A 25,835-nucleotide genomic window follows, 5' to 3' on the forward strand; every position below is an offset into this window, starting at 1 on the left:
CAAGGTTATGTTGTTTGAATTTCTCTCCATCTGAGCAAAATGGAATTTAGGATTAAATGGCAAATAATGAATTTACAATTACATGAGTATTTTACTATAAGCATCCCTCTTTGTTTTCAGTATTTATATAAAATGTCCTTTACATGCCTTTGACTAGAACACACAGAAATACAGAACATAGTAAATAATGAAATAATCAAATGAAAATACTAGTTGGTATTTTAATGTTTTGCAAAAAACACATTTTAATCTGTTATATAAGTCATTTTATTCCACACTTCAGACACAAGGCAATGCTCTGCTCCTCATCGTCGTTTTGGGCATTGGAGGAAGCTTTCAGGCTGGTTACCATATCACTGGACTTAGTTCTCCTTCACCAGTGAGAAAAAAAAGCTCAGTTTCTCAGTTTTATGTTTCTTATTTTTGGGTTATTTGTTTTGTCAAGATATCGTTTATTAATCTCCTCGCAGTATATTCAGCGCTTCATCAACAGCAGCTGGTATGACCGATACAATGAGCCCCCATCTCCACAGAAGGTCACCATGATCTGGTCCCTTATTGTCTCCATATATGCTGTTGGGGGACTCTTTGGGGCTGTCAGTGTCAAATTCTTCTCGCAAAGACTGGGAAGGTGTGTATGCAGCTTACAGGTTTATTTATATAGCGCTTTTCAGTAACGAGACACTCAAAGCGCTGTACATACAATTACAATACAATCACAAAGAAAATAAACACAGATACAGACACAGAAAAACAAATCAAATGATACTACAATCCTTCTAAGAAATCTAAAAATCTATGAATCCTTCTGAGAAATCTAAAAATCTCTGGCCAACATTACAATGATACATATAACATTAATAATCCTTTGGGTTTTACTGGTAAGAGCTGATTCTAAACCAATCTTTCTAAAGAGGTAATTATATCATTAAGTCCTCTATGTAGGGGAAAGCATCTTGTGCTAAGAGAGAATAATCCTTGGATTCGCTGGAATAATGCAGTTGTAGTCCAATAATAACAGTCATTTGCATCCATTGAAATTTAACTAAGCAATCACTGAGTTCTGACTAAAGAAGCTGAGTCACTGGTGTAAAAACAGCTTTTGTTCAAATTTTTAAGAAACTAGTATTATTTTCCTTTCACTGGTAAATCTAAAAATCTATGAAAAGGAGAAGAAATGAAGAAATGAAATCCACATTTAGGTAAAAACAAGGAGCATGGGAAAGCAACACACATAAACAGAGATTGCTCCTATTTGAGATTTTGTAGTGGTAACCATGTGAACAAAAAGTCAGCAATATTATATATTATACTTGTCTAATGGGGACCTAGCTAAAAACCAACTGTCTCACATTATTCTTCTGTTCTGAAATTAAGAAATGCCCAAGGTGGCTCTGCCTCCCTATTAAGACCTTTTATCCTGTCTTGCATGCTCCTGGAATCCTGCAAACATTTCCAAGTTGTTGTGGCAAAAGCAGAAGAAGGGGGAAAGGAAACAGAAAACTTAGTTTGCATTTATAAAGCTAAGTACAAAACAAAGACTGGCTAAATTGTACTCCCACAGCCTGACAGAAAATGCTTGATGAAAGTTAATGAGCAAAAGATTTATATACCATAAAAAAGCAATCACAGTTTCTAAGCAACACAGTTAAATGCAAAATGATGGCCTGACATTTTCCTTTGGAACTTTCTGGTAGATAGCTGAATTTATGTTTCCATCAATTATAACAAGCCATCCAGTACCCGAAGCAACAAAGCAGCCCCAGACGCTCACACTATCATGTTTGTTTTTGTGTTAATTTTATAGCAAATGTAACTGGATGCACACCTTCTAAAAAGTTTCACTTACGTCTCTCCAATCCACAGAATATTTACCTAAAGGTTTTGAGGATCATCCTGTTCTTTTGGCAAAATTAAGACAGCACTTTTGGTCAGCATTGTTTTTGTCCTGAAACTCAACTATGGGTTGTATTTTGCCCCGTCTCTTTCTTATTGTTGAATCATGAACACTGACCTTAACTGAGGCAATTGATTTTAGCTTTTTTTTCTGGGTTTTTGTGACTTCCTGGGAGAGTTGTGAATGCACTCTTGGTGTAATTTTGTAGGCCAGACACCTCTGAAAAAGTTCACCATTGCTTAATTTGTGGATAATGGCTCACACTGTGGTTCACCGATGTCCCAATGCCATAGAAGTGGCTTTGTAACCCTTTCAATTCTGATAATATCAGTCATTTTGTTTCTTGTTCTTTCTTGAATTTCTTTAAATTGCATCACAATCTACGTTTTGAGATCTTTTCGCCTACTTCGTGTTGTCATACATGTTGTCTGTAAGTAATTTCTTGACACTTAAGGTCTGGTTGTGATCCGGCCTGGGAGAGGCTTGTGAAATCGCAGTCATCTTTCCTAATATGTGGGAAATCACTGGTGATTCACAATTAACAAACGGGCAATTGCTTTTAAATAGGGTTAGTTTGGTTAACTTTGTTTCTTTAATAAATTAAATCATTGTTTGAAATTAAATAAAAAAACTTGCTTAATCTAAAAAAAATATGAGGAAAAAATAGTAAAACTGGAAGAACTATGTAGGGGCACAGTGCTGTATCCTGAAAATGACCTTTGTTCTACAGTATATGACAAAGACATGTCGACAAAAAAAAAAACACATGGCTTTGTGGGTAGCACCAAGGAAGATGACATATATGAGGCATATGGTACACCATATTCTAGTGGACTTTTCCACCATGAAAATCTAACTGATTAATGAGCTTCTCTATCAGATATGTAGCCTAAAATGTCCTGAAGTAAAATGTGTCCCTTCCCCAGAAAACGAGCAACGATGTGCAACAGCTTGATTTCTGTTATTGGAGCAGTGATAATGCTGACAAGCAAGGAGGCTAAATCCTTTGAAATGATTATTGTGTCAAGAATGCTATATGGATACTCAGCCGGTGAGCAAGTCTGCACAGTCTTTGCTTTTATTTCTCCTACTTTACTGTGGGTCATTCTGAATCATTTGACACTCATGTGAAGGGGGTGTAATATGCATTTTGGTGTAATTATTGCTGTTACTTATGGTAATGTATGCTGCAGGTTTAGGACTGAGCCTCCATTTAATGTATCTGGGGGAGATTTCACCCAGGAAGATAAGAGGCCAAGTGACTTTAACTTCATCCACTTTTTTATCACTCGGTAAACTTTCTGGACAGTTTTTTGGATTAAGGTATGCATCTACTATCAATTGCAATAGCCTCTTTATCTACTAAAATAATGATTAACTTAAGAACGAGGCTAAGCTGCACCCCAACATTTTGTTTTTCAGCGAGATACTCGGCAGTCAGGACCTTTGGAACATTGTCCTCTGTCTCCCTGCGTGTTTTTCAGTGGTTCAGGTTTTGGCGCTGCCTTTTCTCCCGGAAGCTCCAAGATATTTATTCATAGAGAAAAGAGATGACAAAGCATGCAAAAGAGGTACCTTTTCTAATATAACCAAACAGGAACAATGTATTTATTTTCCTTTTGATTTTCTTCTTTATGTTTTTTTTTTTTTTTTTTTGCTCTAGTCCTCCAGAATTTGTGGGGCAAAGGTGACTATAAACAGGAAATGGAAGAAATGTTGATTGAGCACACGGCTCTTGAAGCATCTCCACCAAAGAGCCCTCTGCAGCTGCTGAAGGACTGGACTGTCCGATGGCAGCTAATCACTGTGTTCATCATTTACAGTTGCAACCAGATGTCAGGCATGTCTGCGGTGAGAAATAAATACAGTACCTTGCAAAAGTATTCATACCTCTTGGATACTTCCCAGCTGACTGGGAGGTATAAATTATGCCTTAATCAGAGAAGCAGCCAGGAGGTCCGTGTTAACTCTGGAAGTGCTGCAGAGATTCATAGCTCAGGTGGGAGAATTTATTTAAATGACAACATTTAGTGTTACGCGCCACAAATCTTGTCTTAAACCAAAAAGGAAGCCAGTATTTAAGGAAAACCAGAAGGAGTCAGTTTGCACCCGACCATATCGGGAATACACCAAAACATGTTAAAGAATGTTATCTGGTCAGATGATTTAAACATTAAACATTTTGGCTTACACAGAATGTATTATAATTAACTCAGCATCCCCATGGTGGTGGCGGTATCATGCTGGTGCTGATGCTCTTCTTCACCAGAGATAGGTAAGCTCAATGGAGCTTAACACAAGGAATCCTGAAGGAAAACAGGCAGCTTGCAGCTACAACTGCAGTAAAAGGTGTTTCTAAAACGGGGGCAGAAAACAAATGTACACTACAGATTATTATTTGAAAAAAAAAAACAACTTTGAAAACCATGTATAATTTTCCTTCAATATGAATTCTTTTGCAAGACACAGTTCATAATAATCTTAACAGGATTGTTACAAAAGGGACTTCATTGTGGCACCCTTATATTTTACTGTACTTTCCTCCTTCCCAGATCAGCACCTTCTCCTTTGACATCTTCCTGAAGGCTGGTGTTCAGAAAGACAAGATCCGCTACATCACTGTTGGTCTTGGAATAACTGAAATCCTCACCTCCATCTCCTGTGTGAGCAAATCCCTCTATCTGCCTTCGTTAAGCGGACTTTGTTCCCCTTTGGTGATTCAGACAAAGCAATAGACAGAGACTGCTCAGTTCTGTCTGTGATTTCAAAAAGCAAGGCAAACATTGTGGAAAATGCAGTTATTAATAATTAGTAATAATAACAGTATTATTGGTTGGAGCAGCAGCTCTGTCTCTCTGTTAGAGACATAGTTCCAACTCAGTCTGGGAAAGTATAGAATTCGAGTTCAGTATTTTAAAGGCATGGATAAGTGTGGGAAAAAGAAAATTAGAGTATGGAAAAATATTTGTATTTCCAGATTTGATTCCCTATTCTATTGTCTAAATATTGTGTCTGTCTTTTCCTTATACTTTTTTGGGTCCTCCCTTGTTTTATAGCATTCTGTCCCTTGTATTTCCTCCCTTATTTCCTTCCTTGTGATTTTCCCTTCGATCTTTCCTTTCAATGGTCCTGCCTAATTTGCTTTTATTATTCTCCCTACCTTCCCTGTGTCTTATGTCTTTATTTCCTTGTGTCCTTCCATCTTTCAGTTGTTCTTTCCTTGTGCCCTTATTTCGTTTAGCTCTTATGTCCTTCCTTCCTCTTGTCCTTCCTTATTTCCTTTGTTGTGTTCTTCCTTACTTTTGTTACTTATCTTTCCTTTGTTGGGTCTGATCTCCATTCATTCGGTTCTTCCTGGTGCCCTTTCATTCTTTCCTTCTTTCCTTCCTTCCTTCCTTCTATCCATCCATCCTTCTTTGTTTCCTACCTCTATTCCTTTCTTGTGTCCTGGTGTTCTCCAGTTTTCTTTCCATCTGTTCTTCCTTCCTCCCTTGTGTCCATTCTTCCATTCTTTCAGTCCTTTCCTTGTGTCCTTATTTATTTTCTGGCTTGGATACCTCCCTCATTTATTTTCACTCTTGTGTCCTACCTCCATCCCTTGTGTCCTACTGTAATTCTTCCTTGTGCCTTTTTATTACTTCCTTAAACCCATCCTTTATTCCTGGTGTCCTACCTCAATTTCTTCCTTCCTTCCTTACACCCATCCTTCCTTCCTTCCTTCCTTAAACCCATCCTTTATTCCTGATGTCCTACCTCCATTTCTTCCTTCCTTCCTTCCGTCCGTCCTTCCTTCCTTCCAGTTTTTGTTTTTTCTGGTAATAGATACAAACCCTCGGTACACATATCTGCTAAAGTTATCATTTTAAAACTTTAAAATTATTCTAATAGGAACTCTGAAAAGCTGAGTCTGGAAAAAGTCTGGATTTTTCTATTAGAAAAAAACGTATATGAACCCTATTCAGTTATATGCAAACATAAGCATTTTTAAAATGTGTTAGTAATGTTAAACTCCTCCAGATTCAAGCCCATATTTTCTTTACATGTTTTTCCAACAGAGTCTTCTGATTGAGCACATTGGGAGGAGACCTTTGCTCTGGGGAGGGTATACTGTCATGTCTTTTATCTGGATCATGGTAACAATCATGCTCAACCTGAAGGTAAACACCCCAAGTAGGAATGAGAAGGATAACATAAAACTATTACAGAAAGAGCTGAAAGTTCGGTTTAACTAAATCAGCTGATTGATGCAAAAGAAATCCTCAACATTACACTTGAATGTTCTCTTCACTCACTTGTTGCACCTGTTTGGCAACCCAAAGGAAAGTTCCAAATTGGACATAATTCAGTATACAGGCAAGGCATAGTGGAGTATGCATAATACTGATTTGTGAGGAGGCAAATCTTGAATGGGAACCAGAATCAGAATCAGAATCAGAATCAGAATCAGAATCAGAAAAGCTTTATTGCCAAGTACGTTTTTGGACATACAAGGAATTTGTTTTGGCGTAGTCGATGCAATACAGTACAAATTAAACAGTATAAACATATCTACAATATAATATAAATATATGTGCACAGTTTTAAGTGAGTGAGAGTAAATATAGAGCAGTATAAGATGCAAGAGCAATACAACAGTGCAGGTGATCATTGTGCAAGTAAAGCAGTGCAAGTAAAGCAGGAGTCCAAGCTGAGCGTTAATGTAACACATAGAGTTACAAGTTACAAGTGTCCTGTCAGCAAAAAAAGGGGGGGTGTGGGGGAAAGGGACAGTGTCAGGGTGGTTTCCGGGCTTTGTTAACCAGGCTGGTGGCAGATGGGAAAAAACTGTTCTTGTGGCGTGAGGTTTTGGTCCGGATGGACCGCAGCCTCCTGCCAGAGGGGAGAGTCTCAAAGAGTCTGTGACCGGGGTGGGAGGGATCAGCCAGAATCTTCCCTGCCCGCTTCAGGGTCCTGGAGGTGTACAGTTCCTGGAGCGACAGTAGACTGCAGCCAATCACCTTCTCAGCAGACCGAATGACACGCTGCAGCCTGCCCTTATCCTTGGCTGTAGCAGCGGCGTACCAGATGGTGATGGAGGAGGTGAGGATGGACTCAATGATGGCTGTGTAGAAGTGCACCATCATAGTCTTTGGCAGGTTGAATTTCTTCAGCTGCCGCAGGAAGAACATCCTCTGCTGGGCTTTCTTGATGAGGGAGCTGATGTTTGGCTCCCACTTGAGATCCTGGGAGATGATGGTTCCCAGGAAGCGGAAAGATTCCACAGTGTCAATTGTGGAGTCACAGAGGGTGATGGGGGCAGGTGGGGCTGGGTTCTGCCTGAAGTTCACAACCATCTCCACTGTCTTTAGAGCGTTGAGCTCAAGGTTGTTCTGGCTGCACCAGTCCAACAGATGGTCCACCTCCCATCTGTACGCAGACTCATCACCATCCGAGATGAGTCCGATCAGGGTGGTGTCGTCCGTAAACTTCAGAAGCTTGACAGACTGGTGACTGGAGGTGCAGCTGTTGGTGTACAGGGAGAAGAGCAGAGGAGAGAGAACACAGCCTTGGGGGGAACCGGTGCTGATGGTCAGGGAGTCAGAGACGTGCTTCCCCAGCCTCACCAGGCGACACAAGTGGTTGCACCACTAAGACACACGCGTTTTCTCTCTCCCTCCCTGCTGATCCCTGCTTCTGCTTTTGTCTGTATTTTTCTCAGAGCCTCGCTTTGCATATCCTCCAAACTTTTAAATTATGGATTTGGTCAGCTGGTCTCTCAACGTAATTGATCATATTTTTTCATCAGGAAGACAGGGTAAAGGAGACCCTCTTGTCCAGACGGGACATTCTTCTCTGGATACACAATGGATTCTTGGCAGCAGTGGAAGATTGTGTGCCTGACTACGATGTCGGTCGAGGACATAGAAAATGTGTACATATTTGGACTTTTGATAACAGAATTTCTGCTTTTTGGAGTTGGTGGTTACCTGGCTTATCGAGTGATTCGCAAAACGTGGGCGGCTGTTCAAAGCATTCCAAAGCTGCCTGTGATGTTTGATGGAGTCTGTAGAGCGATCAACACTCAGACTGAAATGTTAAGAGAGCAGAATCGCAGCCTGGCAGCGGTTAGACTCAGAGGTTAAAGGATATAATCTTGGAGAAGTTGTACGCTCTAGATCTGCAGAAAGTACCTGAAATTTGGCTATTTGGATTTGCAATTGAGACATACAGGGGTTGGAAACTGAAACACCGGGTTTTAGACCACAATAGTTTATTAGTATGGTGTAGGGCCTCCTTTTGTGGCCAATACAGCGTCAATTCGTCTTGGGAATGACATATACAAGTCCTGCACAGTGGTCAGAGGGATTTTAAGCCATTCTTCTTGCAGGATAGTGGCCAGGTCACTACGTGATACTGGTGGAGGAAAACATTTCCTGATTCGCTCCTCCAAAACACCCCAAAGTGGCTCAATAATATTTAGATCTGGTGACTGTGCAGGCCATGGGAGATGTTCAATTTCACTTTCATGTTCATCAAACCAATCTTTCACCAGTCTTGCTGTGTGTATCGGTGCATTGTCATCCTGATACACAGCACCACCTTCAGGATACAATGTTTGAACCATTGGATGCACATGGTCCTCAAGAATGGTTCGGTAGTCCTTGGCAGTGACGTGCCCATCTAGCACAAGTATTGGGTCAAGGGAATGCCATGATATGGCAGCCCAAACCATCACTGATCCACTCCCATGCTTCACTCTGGGCATGCAACAGTCTGGGTGGTACGCTTCTTTGGGGCATCTCCACACCGTAACTCTCCCGGATGTGGGGAAAACAGTAAAGGTGGACTTATCAGAGAACAATACATGTTTCACATTGTCCACAGCCCAAGATTTGCGCTCCTTGCACCATTGAAACCGACATTTGGCATTGGCATGAGTGACCAAAGGTTTGGCTATAGCAGCCCGGCCGTGTATATTGACCCTGTGGAGCTCCCGACGGACAGTTCTGGTGGAAACAGGAGAGTTGAGGTGCACATTTAATTCTGCCGTGATTTGGGAAGCCGTGGTTTTATGTTTTTTGGATACAATCCGGGTTAGAACCCGAACATCCCTTTCAGACAGCTTCCTCTTGTGTCCACAATTAATCCTGTTGGATGTGGTTCGTCCTTCTTGGTGGTATGCTGACATTACCCTGGATACCATGGCTCTTAATACATCACAAAGACTTCTTCCGCTTATCCAGGACCGGGTCGCGGGGGCAGCAGACTCAGCAGAGACGCCCAGACGTCCCTCTCTCCAGACACCTCCTCCAGCTCCTCCAGGGGGAGCCCAAGGCGTTCCCAGGCCAGCCGAGAGACATAGTCCCTCCAGCGTGTCCTGGGCCGTCCCCTGGGCCTCCTCCTGGTGGGACGTGCCTGGAACACCTCCCGAGTAAGGCGTCCAGGAGCCATCCGGTATAGATGCCCGAGCCACCTCAACTGGCTCCTCTCAATGTGGAGGAGCAGCGGCTCTACTCCGAGCTCCTCCCGGATGGCCGAGCTCCTCACCCTATCTCTAAGGGAGTGCCCGGCCACCCTACGGAGGAAGCTCATTTCAGCCGCTTGTATCCGTGATCTCGTTCTTTCGGTCATGACCCAAAGTTCATGGCCATAGGTGAGGGTAGGAACGTAGACCGACCAGTAAATTGAGAGCTTTGCTTTTCGGCTAAGCTCTCTCTTCACCACAATGGACCGGCACAGCGCCCCCATTACTGTGGCAGCTGCACCGATCCGTCTGTCAATCTCCCGCTCCATTCTTCCCTCACTCGTGAACAAGACCCCGAGATACTTCAACTCCTCCACTTGAGGCAGGAACTCCCCTCCCTGCCATGAAACCTCCCACACTAAAATGACAAGTGTTTCAGTTTCATTGTCCAACCTCTGTACTAGTAAAACTCTTAAGGTAGTTGGAAATTCACAACTACCTGAACCACTACATGTATTGTTTTCCAAATCTGGCGCCCCAATGTGGCCTTGGCAACTTCTGCTAATTGGCTATCAACAAAATATCTCCTGGATGTTATATAAACACGATGCTCTTCCCCAGCACTCCCCTACCAGCTGTGTGCTGATAGGACTATGCGGCCGATTGATAAAAGTTCCACCACTCTTCTCAAGGACAATGGCGCTTCTATCAGTGTTGACAGTCTAATTCTTGCAAACACACTTAGACTTATATACTCGCACCCTCAAGATTCCACCGTACCCTTGGTAAATCTTTACTTATGTGTGTGTTGCTTACCCCTGCTGAGGTTTTTTGTACTACTTAATATGATTTTTTTCCTCCTATCTTACTTTCCTAAATGTGTGATTTCATTACTTTTCATAGATTTTCAGATTTCTCAGAAGGATTACCAACAAAAGCCAAATATTAATAGTATATGAAAATTTGACTAAAGCTGTTTTTACACCAATGACCAGAGATTTTTAGATTTCTTAGAAGGATTGTATTACAACTATTTCATACCAGTGAAAGACAAACATTATTAGTATTTAAAAAGTTTGGACTAAAAATGTTTTATACCAGTGACTAAACTATTCTACTTAGACTTTAGTGAGTGCCCATGATGTTATTATTTGAATGATGGGACCACAGCTGCCTCATACCAGCGACCTCAAGGATTAATATGATCATTTCTTCTTCTTGCACAGGATGAATTCCTTACCAAAGAGAACTTGATGAGCTAATTACCTCTATTAGAAAGATTGGAATAGAACCAGCTCTTACCAAGGATTATTAATGTCATTTGATTTGTTTTTCTGTGCTTGATTTTCTGTATCATTATAATGTTTTTCCTTATGTACAGCGCTTTGAGGGCCTTGTTGCTGAAAAGCGCTATATCAATAAACTTGACTTGACTTGACAAAAAGACGTTGAATCGGTCAACTGCCAGAACATCCAACAGTCAGTCAAAACAGTGGGTGAAGGTCACCGAATACAGAGAATATCTAAAAGATATTAAGCCCACATAAAATACCAATTGTTATTTTACTTTTTGAAATGGAGTTTTTAATGAAAATTCAACATGGAAGACTTACCTTCACCGCCTCCGCTCCGCCTGGTTATTCCTCCATAACGCTCCAATCAGAGACGGGCCCACTCTTCCCCTCGTCCAATCATCTCCCAAGACATTATATTTCAAGACATTCATCATGGAAAACGCTGCTCGTTGCTGAGCTTTGACCCTCCTCCTCCCCTATTCCACCATTTGGCTCCCATATTCCTTACAACTTCTTCAGGCCACTCCACCACCAGGATCGGATTCCTGGGGGGGAAGACGTACCTAATCCTAATCCTAAAATGGCCTATCTAGCTCACGTCATCCTCAGACTACATGTCCTCCTCCAGGGTCCAAGCACCAAATAGATAATTTTCATTAATAAACCTGCTAATCACTATCTCGTTGTTTCTCCCTTTTTTCTGAAGCAAATATAAAATAGTATAAAAAGTAAGTAACTTGTTATGAGTGTCATAATAATTGTTATTTCTGCAGGATTTAAGATGGGTTCCCTATGTTACTGCTTCTCTAATCTTCCTCATCATCGTCTCGTTTTGTGGAGGACCTGGTATGAGGTTTACAGCTACACATTTAGCTCTTAGTTAATTTGAGGAAAAGCTGTATATTCTACAGTGCCTCAAAACATATTCATACACCTTTAACGTTTCACTGTTTGTCCGGTTACAGCCACAATCTTTGATGTATGTATTCAGTTGGACCTTATGTGATAGACCAACACAAGGTTATGTTTTTTTATTAAATGGAAGGAAAATAATGCATTGTTGTCAAAAATGACAACAAATAAACATGTGAAAACTCCAATGTGCACTTGTATTAAGCCCCCATGAGTCAGTGCTTTGCAGAATCTTCTCGTTTCTTGAGGTATGTGTCTACCAGCTTTGCACATGTAGAGACTGAAAATCTTGCCCATTCTTCTCAGAGAAACAGCCCAAGATCAGTCAGATTGGATGGAAAGCATCGGTGAACATTAATTTTCACGTCCTACCACAGATCCTCAATCCGACTTCGGACACAAAGATGTTGTAATTTTAACCATTCAATTTTAGCTCTGGCTGTTTGTTTACTGTCCTTTAGGGAAAGTCAACCTCCACTCCAGTTTAAAATCTTTTGCAGCCTCCAGCTAGATTACTTCTAGCATTGCTCTGTCCTAGGCGCCATCTATCTTCCCATCAACTCTTATGTTTCCTATCACTGCTTAAGAACAGCCTCATCACATCATGATGGTGCCACCACCATGTTCCACTTTGGGGACTGTGTGTTTAGGGTGATGCGCAGAATTAGTGTTTCGCCACACATGTTGGTCAAAAGGTTAAGAATTTGTCCCAGCTGACTAGAGCACTTTTTTCCTAATGTGGGTCATAAAGGCCAAAAAGTATATGAATGCTATTTTTAGACTGTTCCACGTGAACCGTGGACCTCCACAGCTCCTCAAGAGTTACCATGGGTCTCTTAGGTGGATGGCCATGTCTTGGTAGGGTTGCAATTGTGCTACAGATACCACCATTTTCAGATGATGGATTGATCCGGGCTTTGTAAAATGTTCAAAACCTAGTACTGCTTTAAAGTTTTCCACAGTGTTCTCCCTGGTCTGTCTGAAAGGTTCTTTGGTCTTCATGGTGCTGTTTGTCCACTAATGTTCTCTAACAAACATTGGAGGATTTCACAGAACAGCTGGATTTATACTGAGATTAAACTACACACAGGTGGACTCTATTCACTTTTGGAAAACTTTGAAAGGTTATTGGTTGCACTGAATTTCAGTTAGGGGGTACAGGAGGACAGGGGCGGAATAAAAATATAAGCACTTGTTAGATTTAATGAAAAAATATATGTATAATTTTCCTTTCTTGTGGCAATTGTTTACTACTTTGTGCTGGTTATCTAATAAAATCTCAATAAAATATCTTGAAGTTTGTTGTTGTAACTTGACAAAAGATGTGAACACTATTTGTGTTTCGTCTCCTCTTCCAGGGGCAGCTGCAGCAACACTCAGCAACGAGCTCTTCATTCAGTCTGATCGTGTTGCAGCTTTCGTTCTCATGGGGCTGCAGCGTTGGTTCATGATCGCAGTGCTGGGCCTAATCTTCCCATTCATTATTGTGTGTACATTAACACAAAAAAAACAAACCAACATGAGTGTCACAAGCTCAGCATGAATCTAACCAAAATGCTGTGCTGTCCGTGTTCTCCCACAGGACGGTCTCAGCTCGTACTGCTTTATGCTGTTTGCTGGTGTGTGCTTGATGGGTAGCCTTTATACTTTCTTCCTTCTGCCTGAGACCAAAGGAAAGACTCTGGTGGACATTTCAGAGGAGTTTAAAGCCATTACGGTCTGTGGGAAATCCTTCTTGGAGGAAGAGAAAGTGGAGACCAAGTTGTAAGCCAGGGGATCATGAGAGACACTTTCAATGACAGAAAAAATACACCTTACACAGAGCTTTGTTCTGGGAGCATTAAAGAAGGATTTGAAGGATGTATTTAGGAATTAATTTGCACTACATCCTGCTTTTCCAACTCTGGAAAGGAGAAAAATGTTCATCCATTTTCTGTGTCAGATCGTTATATTTTCATGGATTGTTGAATGCAACTCCATTCTTGTACATCTGATGCTGATACAGATGTGTTTAATGGTAATTATTCTAATAAATAATATTCTAATCAATGACCTTCAGATCAGTGCAGCTTGCTGAGCTGGTACAGCTGCATCTGTGTCTTCAATATGTTTGTCACTGAAAGGTCAGGACTCTGCTGCCTCTACTTTTCTGATAATAAATCATCCACTGTTGCCTTTGGACTCTGCACAGTGTTAGCCAGACACCTGCAAGGAATGAAATTAATGGGCACTGTCCCAGAAAAAACTCACTACAACATAACATGACTTTTTTTATCAGTTTTTTTTCTTTTTCACAGTGATGTGATGAAACTCAGGGGTTAAGGGCCAATTTGGTGGTGGTCACATTTTCTTCCATATCTTCTTCTTGGCATGTAATGCTCATGGTGCAATTTCATATTTGTAGCATTTTCTGCATATATTTGCATTCAACCACCTTGAGTCAAAATGTCTCTGCCAGGTTTGCACATGCCGGTTGTAAATCTTTGCCCATTTTCTCTGTGGACACGCTCAGTCAGACTGGATGTAGATTTTCTGCGAACAACACATACTCTCATGTGGATTTAGGTCTGGACTTTGACTGGTTGATTTTAACACAAAAATGATACGATCTAAACCATGGCATTGTTGCATTAGCTCTATGTCCTGCTGGATAACGTACATTGTGTCTCATTGTGGGAATGGTGTTGTGCAGTGTTAGTTTGCTACCTCACAGAGTGTTCTAACTCTGGTTTCATGTGAACAGAACATTTTCTTCCACATGTTCCCTACATGGATTGTGGTCAATTTCCTAACAACAATTACTCTCTTACTATGTCATGGATTGCCGCTCCTGCACTGTAGCTCTTTGCAGCTCCTCCAGAGTTGTCATGAGCGTCCTGACTGCTTCTCTCAGTTTCGGTACAGCTATGTTAAACAGAATGCACATCACACCTTTCAGATTTTTTTTTTTTTATAAACTATGAAGAAAATGTATTCCTGCAGTGTTTGGGGGCCTGGATGAATTGAATTTCATATTTTAAGTCATGTTCATAGAGTAAGTCTAAGAATGTCATTTGCGTGAGTTGCTCCCTCATTCACAGTAAACTGAATATGAATTCTACAGTTGTCTTTGTCCATTTGTCTTTTATCTGTTGTTTCGCCATTTTCCACAGCTACTAACTTGCATTCAAAGGGTGTCTGAATATCAGTCAGCCCCTTAGGTTTACAAAATGGCAGTGCAGTCATTTAAAGGTAGATGGCGCTGTTACCCTCTTGTTGAGATCCATCAGGGTGTCCAAACTTGCACAGCAATGCAACTGAAAACTGTTTTCATCAATCGGGTTTTCTGATTTTATGATAAAAATCTAAATCGTTACTAACAATAAGGATGTCAGCAAAATGTTTTCACTCTCTAGCCTGTTGCCTCAGTTAGGAAAATAAATGCAAGTTCAAATATTTCTTAATTTAAGATTTTAATTGAACATTAGATATGTTTTACACATATATTTTGTGTTGTTCTTAATGTTGTTTTCATACATATGATGTAGCAGAGTTCAGAAAGCAACTTTCTATTTTTGATAATCCTCCTTCAGTGAAAAGTAAAGCCAAAGTTATTTTATTCTGCCTGTATGCACAAAAGCTCACTGACAACTTTGAGAATCAGAGTGGAGCAAACAGAGTGGAGGAGATTAAAGGATTCTCTGCTTAATACAAAGGCATCTCTGTGCTGATTTGTCCAATAAATGAGCTTACACGTGTGCACTCCTCTGTCTGAGCATGTAAATTTCATATTCAAATGACACGATGTCACTTAGCACACATGCTGCAACAAAAGGACTCCTGATTGGAATGCTCCCTGCGTCTGAAGATGATTTGAGTTGAAGAGAAAGAGGAGCAGATGTCAGGGGAATTTAGCAGGTCATTCTGAAACCAAGAACTGGCTTCAGTGTGAAGGATGATTTCAGTAAGCTCGAGTATTTCACAGAGTTGTTCACTGTCCACATGAAATGTGGTCATAATTAATAAAAAAACACATACCTTCCTAATTAGATTACTTGAGAATAACACCATACAGTGCTTTCAAAATGTATTCAGGGGAAGCAAAACATTATTGTCACTTTTTTTTTTACAAATGCAAATCTGACAAGTGTGGCCTGCATATGTACTGGTGAACAACCAGCATCATAAAGACCACGGATAGTAGCAAACATGTCAGAGACAAATTTATAGAGAAGTGTCTAACACGTGTAAGTGATAAAACAATATCCTTAACTTTAAACATCTCACTAAGCACTGCTCAATCAAAGTGATGTGACCATCCACCTAACTGACAGGCTGGGCATTAACCAGCGAAGCAGTTGTGATCCCAGTGGTAACTCTGAAGGAGCTGCAGCGATTCACAGCTCAGGTAGGAGAATCTGTAGACAGTACAACTATTAATCGTGACTCCACAACTCTGGCCTTTATGGAAGAGGAAAGCCATTGAAGAAAACCACAAGAGGTTCCATCTTTAGTATCACACAAGCCATGTAGGGTATACATGTGGAAGATAGTGCTCTGGTCAGATGAGGCCAAATTTGAACTCTTTGGCCTAAGCCTTATTGCAAAATGCAGTGAGTGGTGGAAACCAATGCTGCACATCATCCTTAACACACTCTCCCCTCACTTAAACATGGTGGTGGTAGCATCGGGCAGCTGTAATGCTTTTTCTCATACTAAACAATGCTCACATCTGGTTGGAGGAATTGAAAAACACAAATACCTGGAAGAAAACCAGCAAAGTACTTGAAACTGGGTCAGAGGTTTATCTTCCAGCAGGAGGACTCTAAACATATAGTCAGAGCTACAATGGAATTGTTTTTAAATCAAAGCATATTCATGTATTAGAAATACCCAGTCAAAATCCATACCTAAATCCACATCATAATCTGTGGCAAGACTAGACAGTTTCATTTGAGAAGACAAGAAACAGGAGCAACTTACAATATACTTAATGGGTTCTGTATGATTTTTTGATAGAGATCATGACTGAACATCGGTCTTGTTTTTCTCTATTAGCTTCCTTAATTTTTGATTTCCCAAACTCCTTCATAGAAACAATGAAAACGTTACAAATTGTCATTTTTGGTGTGGGAATTTTAGCCCATAAATGTCTAAAAAATTGTCAATGACACATTTAAGGGCTGCTATTTCTTTATTCAAATGCAGAACAATTTAAACTAATCTCACTGAAACCAGTTTATACTTGGACTTTCACTAAGATGGCCTTAGAGCATGAACAAACCAGGAGATCCTTGCAAATAGAAGCCAGCAGCCGATTGGCTTAAAACTGTCACCTCATTTTTCAATCTGTTTTGTCTTAATTTGAAGATTAGTTTAGAGAAATTTCCCATCATACGCTGTGCTTTATACTTGCTCTCACACCCATTCACTTTTTTCACATGTTGCCACAAACTTTAATGAGGGATTTTATGGGGTCGACAAACACAAAGTTCCCATTATTGAAAGAAAGACACGAGAAGCTCAGTTTAACGTCTGCAAAGAGCCGAGAAGAGGACACAGCAAGCATCTGGAAGAAGGTGTTCTCGACACATATTACCTTAATCACATTTTTTGGCCAACATGCAAAAAGCTTAGAGGGAAACTATCACAGCCTATCACCTTGAACACACCATGAAACATGGTGGTGGGAGCACCATGCTGTGAGGAGGCTTTTCTTCAGCAGGGACTGAGAAGTTGGTCCAGAGTTGATGGTGAATTGGATGAAGATAAATACAGGTTAGAGAACCTGTTAGAGGCAGCGGGAGACTTGAGAGAGGGGCGGAGGTTTGCCTTCATGCTGTCAACATAAAACATACTGCCAGAGCAACACCAGAATAGTATAGATCAAAGTATATTTATGTGTTAGAAAAGCCTAATGAAGGTTCAGACTTAAATCTAATTGAAGAATTGTGGCAATCCTGCTGTTCACAGACACTCCATCGAGAGAAAAATACCCCAAAACACCTGTAGCTTTTACTGATGCCAAAGGTAGTTTTAAGAAATATTGACCCGGTGCGGATGAGTACAAGCATATGCCGCACTTATCAGATTTATATTTGGTAAAGCAATGTCTGTAAACCATGTATCGTTTTTCTTCTGCTTCACAAATATGCATCACTTTAGTGATTATAATGTGACAAATGTGAAAAAGCCTAAAATTATAAATACTTCTGCAATGAACTGTAACTGTCAGTTTTTGCTTATAGTGTGTCAACATTTATAGATATTAGAGACTCTTGTAAAAGGCATTTGTCTAACACTTTGGTATAATGATGATTAGCTGGACAACTAATTAGTCCATCCATCATCTCTGCTAAAGAGACAGTGGGGCTGATGAAAATCTGAGAAAAGGCACATTGTAAATCTAATTAATGTGCTTCATGAAATCTCTACAACCAATGCTGCCTTGCATTTGGCTTCATTAGCTGTTGTGATTACCTACAGGTGCCACACAGATGGAGCCCCTCCTGAGACCAGAGCTTGCTGAAAAAGTCAAAGAAGTGAGGAGAAGTGGTGGGGGCTGACGTCTTAAACCAGATGGATCCTTCTGGCAGTCTGCTGTTAAGATGCCCAGCATGCAGTTCTCCTCCATGGCGAGGTGCCCGTTGAGCTGTTCGATCTGTGGATCAACACAAACCTGGCATTTCCCTGGGCCACCTGTCAGACTGAGTGAACATGGTAAATAGATAACTATTTCTAACATAATTGCTGAATCAGAACCCCTGTGGTAGATTCCAATGAGCTCCAATTAAGGCCTCAACATGTCATATATTATATTTAAACTGTTCGCAACTTTATGTCCTTTTCATCATTTGCTTGGGACAATTTAGAGCTGCTTAAAGAAAAGAAGAGAAGAGAGACAGATGGACAACAGGGTTGCTGTCACAGGATATTAACACTTCTATATCAGGAGAGCAGCAAGCCCATCACACAGGACAGTGGGTTTAAACAGTGAGGTGAAACAGAGGGGAATCTGAGCAGAGGAAGATCAAGCTCTGCCCTCCTGACCTTTTTTACACAGACTTGGGGGCTTACAGAGCGATTATACCTGACATGTTAAAATACACTGTCAGCATATGGGGATTACCGCCCCATGAAAGAGGGGAAAAAATATCTCATTGAAGTTGCAAACACTAAAAAACTGCAACATATACCCTTGTTAAGGTGATTTCTGGCTTGACAGTTGCTGTGTTTGTGCATTCTTGCCACAGTAATTGAACACACATGATGGTTCTGTGGTTGGAGACGGCGCAGTGAGGCCCTATTTGGTCTGGTCACATGCCTTCATATTTAGTGAGGCCAGTCAGTAAGTCGCTGCTGTTGAAAGAAAAGCTGCTTGTGTGCATGTTTGATAAGTTCCAATTTGGCATTCTTCCTTTTAAAATAACTAAATCCAGCTATTTTGGTTTCCTATAAATTGCAGCTGTTTCTCCAGAAACAACTCAAGAAAACAGCAGATCACTACCTTCACATTCACATTTACACTGCAGCAAGTGACATTTCTGTCTTTTAAGTTGATGAGCTGGAAGCAGAAACATACTGTATGTCTGCAGAGTGATTTTAGAGATTCTGATGAGTAGGGCCAGATTGTGATGGTTAGCTGGCAGGGCCTTTCCACAATTGAATCTCCTCTACGACCTTTGTCATTGGAACTTACTGACCAAGAAACACCTCTGAAGAACAAAAGAAAGCTGCTGTAGTAAAAGCTGTTGAACAAAATGTTTGTTCTGATTGTACATGTGGAAGACATGGCTTGGCACTGTGGGAAGAAGGAAGGGAGTGTGATGCTTTGGGGTGTACGTCATATGGATGTCATTTTACATGTACACCACTTAGCTAAATCTTTGACATTAAATCAGACTGAACTTAGGCGTGGCACTGGTGGTGTAGGGGTTAAGCTCGCGACCATGTGCACAGGCTATAGTCCTCAGTGCAGCTGTCCTGGGTTTGAGTCCTGGACCCAGTGATCTTTGCCGAATACCCCCCCTCCCCCCTCCTGTCTACCTACTATCAAAAAATACAGGCCTCTAGTGCCACAAAAAAAAGAATAAACTTATCTTGTTTTTGGTTTGCTAAATTTCTGAATGATGAGGGAGGCCATTTCTAAAATATATTTTCTTCCTTTAATTTGTATATAATATACCTTGCAACTCAACAAAAATGGCCTGAGAATACTTAAAAAAAACCAGCATAACAAGTTTTAGCTGTTAAGGCCAGTGAAATAAAAAAAGAGTCCTATTCTGACATAGGCCAAAGGGCTATGTCAGAACATATTGAAGCAACATCCCTATGCATCAGCCAGAAAGGTAAAGCCTGGGCACAAATGGGTATTTCAGATAGACAATGAACCTAATAATACAGTCAACTTAATTACAGAGGGGCTTAAGAACAACCATGTCAATGTCCTGGAGTGCCCACCAGAAAGCCCAAATCTCAAGTCCCATTGATTAGACTAGGCAGGGCTTAAAGGCTGTGTGTGAGCAAAGCAGCAGTTACACCAGTTAGGAGGAATGGGTCAAACTTCCAGCAAACTACTGAGAAGCTTGTCATTTACAGACTCAGGGGCATACATATAATGAATGTTGGTTCGTTTGGTTTTCTATGACTCTAGTGAATTATTTGCCATGTGGTAATATAATTTCGAAAACAGTGATTGACTTGGTTAGTCTAGTTGGACTGCTATTATTTTGAACACTGCTATATATAAACTTACTCTGTCTGACTGATAGTCATTCAGCATCCTTTTTTTGGCTGTAATTCTGAAAGCATCAGCTGACTTTGTGCTGGGGCGGTACCGAGGCCTTCGTGGCTGTAATTCATCGGCAGTCCCGACTGTGGCAACTGGAAGCATCCAGACGCACCTCTCAGATTATCTGCCCACCGTTCTCCACCTTGGATGTGCCACAGTCTGAGGAGCATATGGCAGCAATCTGTGCCCCCCCCCTACCCTTGCTGTGCTGCCTCCATTTGCTTTTAATTAAACACATGGAGACACTCCACACATAAACACACTTTGGTGAGGGACTAATAAAGAAACTAATGAGAGTTAGTGATGATGATGTAAAGGAAGCAAGTGTTTAACAGACAATTTTGTCCTCTCTGCACTCCCAGTTAAGGACTGATTATAAACTAGGAACTGTCTGAATTTACAGACCAGGCCATCAGCAGCCCAACATAATGGGGTTCATATGTTTAAACCTTTAAATCTTTTGTATCTAGCTTGTTTTCCAACCACATCTAGGGATCATCCAAATGTTTCTGAGCAAACATGAAAACCTGAGCACACTTGAGGTAAGGTAAACACTCTTTTTGTGCCAATTATTCCAACAGCATGAATGCGTCAGTGCTTTGAATCAACAGACTGGCATTCACACACCTTGCTCCAAGTACAGTAGACGGGTCTGTGTGGATTATGGGAGCCAGCAACAGTAATCCCTTCTCCACATGGACTACAGAAGCAATCCAATTTACAGTATGACACTGCTTAACACTTTGCAATACAACCTGTCAGGTAATATATGCCAATAGTTAAACCTCAGACACATAGGTCTGGCGATCCGGCCATCGGGGGGGCCATGGCTCTCTCCCGGTGCTGGCTGGGACCAGTTCCAACCTCCCAGTGAGCCTAAACAGGAGACAGCAGTTTCTTTCTCCAACACACTTGAGTGCCTTTGATTTTCAGTTTATGAACCATGTATAAAAATATAATTTGTAACCCAGCACAACGGAAATACGTTTGTGATATAGATGTCTCCAGTTAAATCAGTTCACATTCTCATCACTTTAAAAGCATTTACTCCAACCAGGAGGCTGAAGTTAACAACTAATCTGAAGGGGGCCAATACTAAAGCAGGCTTCATCTGTCTAAAAAGGACTCTAATCTCAAATACATCATATCAGTTTATGCAAACACTGTTTTATGAACCTTTAAAGCATCATTGCATTTCGCATTAGGTAGTCATCTACACAGAAATGTTTGTTTTTATATTCCTGTTTGAAGCACACACTGAAAACCTAACATGTAAACTGTTTCAGTCAGGACCACATTACCTGAATCACATGTTATTCTGAGAAAACTACATTACTTGCAAGATCAGTTGCATTTACCAAATAACATTAACTGGGCTTATCTATTATGTTCCTTGAATTTTGTCTGCACATATTTTTAACTTTGAGTTAAAAAGTTCTGTTTTTTAATGATTCAATTCATGAACACACACAATTCACAGAAAATGCTGCTCAACACTCATTAACTCAGTTTTTTTCACAGCCAGTGACTTTGCTTTACATGGTGTATACAATAGAGTCCCAATGAGAAAAATAATTCATTGTACTGTGACTAATACAGAATCTTGATTAGGAAAAGGTTGAAGTTTATAAGACACGTAGATAAGACTTAAGGAGGACACACTGGAAATGTTATTAAAGAGAACGATAACTTTAACATTTACATTGTGACCAGGAATGTCCCCAGCTTAAGTTAGTTTTATTACCTGCTGATTTTCTGACAGCTGTATGACTTCAATTAACTCAGCCAATGTTTTTTTTAATAAGGCCATGTTTTTGTGTTTATAGGTTGCAGAACTGAATTCCAGATCATGAACATCATTTTGTTGATTCAACAAATCTGGGTTTTCCCTAAAAACATTAGTTATTCACCCTTCACGAGGCTGTGACATTCACAGCCAACATGGTATTGTTTTGGCCGCTTCAGTTTCCTGTCTATTTTATTTGACTAGCTCTTCACTGACTCTCTATGTACAGGGCAGCTAAAACCTTTTACAACCTTCAGGCGAAGCATTATGAAGCAGGAGAACAACTTGTCCTAAAGGTTTTGTCCATACTGAAGATCTTGCGGACCGAATGATCAAGTCCTATAATAAAAGTGGGGATATATTAGCAATAGCCTAGCACGTGCTTCTCATGAAGACAGTTAGCAGAAACCAAATGAAAGTTTATTGAAGACTATACATGGCAAGACAAATATACAATTGAAAACATAGGTCTGTCCAGCAAAAACGAGACAAAATATGTCCAAAAATGCACCATTCTGAACATCATTCATGACAGAGTTAATACTAGTGAAATGTACCATGTCATTCTATTGCATATGCAAATGACTGATTTTAACCAATTTTGAGATTAGGATGTTTTGTCAGCAAATGCCTATTCTTAAATGACTGTAATAGGGCAGAAAAATAATCCTGATTGGGCGATCTCTGATAGGGATACTTGACTACAAAAAAAGTCTAGGATTTTATTTTAGTGTGCAGCATATTTTCATTTGTAAGTGTCTAAAACAGCCCTGCAACTTTCAGATGTCTCTCTGGTCCACAGAATCCTGGTAATAACCGCATCATTTTATTGAGGTGGGTTCAAGCAGACACACATCTAAACGTTGCAGCACATTGGCCTGGGTAGACTGGAGTTTGACATCTCTGGTCTAAAAATATAGCTCAGACAGATATGAAAGTTATTATATGAGCATGCCATTGAACAAAAACAAACCAATAAACCCCTTCTAAGGGGAAAAGGAATGTCTGACATTACCTGGTTTTAATATCTGAACATCCAGACCTTTAGTTGGCATTTTGTTGGCTCAGTGAGGCTGATGTAACAATCTCTCAATTTGTCAGGAGGACAATGGACAGAGTGTGATGACTGTGACTGCTGCACCCACCACCAGCTAACAACCCAGTGGAGGATGACTCTAATCAGTCCCCTCACAGTCAGTCATTATATGCATTCAACGGGTTAAAGAAAAAGAGCTGCACACTTTATCACCTATGTGTTGTTCCTTTTTTTTTTTTTTTTTTTTTTTACACAGAAACACCAGCTGTTGATCCACAATGCTCTGAAATACTGCTTTATTCCAAACGCAGCACCAAGTCAGCCAAACAACACATGCATAAGTTGTTTTAGTTATGTTCTACTTCTACATTTTAGATATTTACCTCATTCTATCCTTACAAAAAATAAAAATATGGGCCCACATTTACAATCATATTTACATTTTTTTTAATTTAGATGAAATTAATAATTCATTTATCAATGTACAAGTTATTAACTGTAATAGAACAGAAGGTCCTAAGTCTAGGTCACACTGACTGAAAACTTAAAACTGTACCAAACAGACTAAGTTATGTACTTCTTTGTAGCAAAGAAAGAAAATTATGTTTAAGAGAAATTGCACATCAGCTATTGATAAACACTGACAAAACTGCACATAGAAAATCTGAAATATTAAAATGAACAACCATGCAAATATTATTGCCTTTTTATGGTTTACCAGCTTTAATTCATTACTGACTTTCAACCATTTGATAACTTGCACTCAAAAACACACATTTCTTTGTTTCTTATGGAGGATGTTAGCGTACTCAAGCTAAACAAAAACAAATGTCCTGTAGAAAAGGTCCAGATGTTAAGAGATAATGCAATTCTTGCTTTTTCTGCGTTTGCGGGTGTGCAGCTGCCCGCTGCGGTTGGGTCCTCCCATTCCTGTGTTGTTGTACTTGTGGACCATCTCCTGGTTGTTCATGTAGCGCAGCTGGATGGGCCTGGGGATGGGCTCACCCAGGAAGTAACCCTCATCCTCTGATTCGGAGGATGAAGAGCAGGTGGAGCACCAGTCGTCATCATAATACTCGTCCCAGGAGTACTGGCTCAATCCACTGCGCCTGTTAGCTGCAGGGTTCTGCAAACATAGGTCTGAAGTGGTTCTGGGGCACTGCCTGAAGGCCTGGGGCTGGTATCTTCCCTGTCCTCCAGCTCCAAACTGGCCCCCAGCACCCCTAGGTGGTGGGAATCGATCATAATCTTCTCTGACATTCAGCTGTGGTCTTTCTTGGGGTCTTGCTCTACGATCAGCTACCAGGTTTAGAGCGTTTTCAGACCGAGAGCGGCGGGATCTTCGCTGGCGGTGATGATGGTGCCGACGCTTTTGAGAGGTGTCTTCTGGAGCATCTGTCCAGATGCTCGCCCCTCGTCCACCAACACCGCTTACTCTGCATTCACTGATTGGTGGCAAGCGTGCAGCATTAGCGCTGCTTACCATCCTCTCCTCCTCCTGATAGGTGAAGCCAGGAGGTAAATGAGTCATGCCTACACCAACTCTCATTCCTGGAGGGTCGCAATACTGCATTTGGTACTGGGAAGACCTGGGGGGGGTTATTTCCAGGTAGGACTGGCTGGTTTTGAGGCTGTGTATAGACTCTGAGCTACGAAACTGCATGGATGAGTTCAGGGTGTCCATGTTGCTCTTCTCTGAAACATTCATTCCAGAGTCTTTGCTCAGGTCGGGCATGGAGAAACGAGAGAGTTGATCCTGATGCTTTCCTCCACCGTCCGCCGAGTTGCCTGTAAGTAAACAGAGTAGAATAAATTGTTATCTTTGAATTGTATTTCTCATAATGACCTTTCGAACTGAATAAATACTATGCACATGAAGTCTCAAAATAAAGTTAGGTAAAAAATCTTTACCCCTTACAGATTTCATCCTTTTTTTCATCTTTTTGTAACAGGTTTATGAGTTCATTAAACAGATGTTATGTTAATAATAAAATAAAAACAAATTTTATGTCAAAAAAGATAATGAGTGAAAACAAAAGGCAGTTCTCAAGTAATGATTTGGCTTAATTGAGGGGAAAAAGGGTATCAAAACCAAGCTGGCCCTATGTAAAAGGGCCAGCTTGACTTAACCCAACTGATTGTGCTACCCTGGGTAGCAACAGCTGCTATCAAGCATTTGCGAAATCTGACAATGAGGTTTTTTACATGCTGTGGAGACATTTTGGCTCACTCTTCTATGGAGAATGTATTATTTAGCCACACTGGAAGGTTTTTCTGCATCTCAGACAGATTTAAATTAAGACTTTGATTAGGCCACTCCAGACCCCCAATTTAAATTGGTTTTGAGCCATTCAGAGATGGATTACCTGGTGTAGTATGGATAATTTTCCAGCTACAAAACTCAAGTATATTTGAGCTTAAGCTCACAAACTGATGGCCACACATCCTCCTTTAAGATTTTTTGGTGGGAGCAGAACGGTTCAATCAATTACGACAGGTCAGCCAGATCCTGAAGCACCAAAGCAGCCCCAGACCATCACACCACCACCCCCACCACGTTTGATTATAGGAATGATGTTAATTAACTGGCATGCTGCGTTGGTTTCCAGATGCTCGAGATATAATAGAATGCACAACAGACTTTTCTAAAAGTTGTGGTGGTCACCAAGACATTTTTTGGAATATGTGAGATGTG

At 40.7% G+C, this 25,835-nt stretch overlaps 2 protein-coding genes across 4 annotated transcripts in view; one reads left to right on the forward strand and one right to left on the reverse strand.

The window, feature by feature from the left end:
• The first annotated feature begins 288 nt into the window (after nucleotides 1-288).
• slc2a9l1 (solute carrier family 2 member 9, like 1) lies at nucleotides 289-14,836 on the forward strand. The gene is made up of 11 exons (XM_047348372.1): nucleotides 289-379; nucleotides 471-631; nucleotides 2,824-2,948; nucleotides 3,091-3,220; nucleotides 3,320-3,468; nucleotides 3,561-3,748; nucleotides 4,450-4,560; nucleotides 5,953-6,054; nucleotides 11,410-11,482; nucleotides 12,907-13,034; nucleotides 13,131-14,836. The coding sequence occupies exons 2-11, from the start codon at nucleotides 543-545 to the stop codon at nucleotides 13,314-13,316; spliced, it is 1,281 nt and encodes a 426-aa protein (XP_047204328.1). The 5' UTR covers nucleotides 289-379; nucleotides 471-542; the 3' UTR covers nucleotides 13,317-14,836.
• Nucleotides 14,837-22,502: 7,666 nt separating this feature from the next.
• The window catches only part of prickle2b (prickle homolog 2b), a 140,238-nt gene continuing 136,905 nt past the window's right edge, over nucleotides 22,503-25,835 (reverse strand). For all 3 annotated transcript variants that reach the window (XM_047348195.1, XM_047348196.1, XM_047348197.1), the window contains one exon: nucleotides 22,503-24,928. In XM_047348195.1, the coding sequence (XP_047204151.1) occupies nucleotides 23,994-24,928 (935 nt within the window). In that variant the 3' untranslated portion in view covers nucleotides 22,503-23,993. The remainder of the gene's footprint in view (nucleotides 24,929-25,835) is intronic.

The sequence above is a fragment of the Girardinichthys multiradiatus genome, chromosome 20 (assembly GCF_021462225.1).
Source record: "Girardinichthys multiradiatus isolate DD_20200921_A chromosome 20, DD_fGirMul_XY1, whole genome shotgun sequence".
Classification (NCBI taxonomy): Eukaryota; Metazoa; Chordata; class Actinopteri; order Cyprinodontiformes; family Goodeidae; genus Girardinichthys; species Girardinichthys multiradiatus.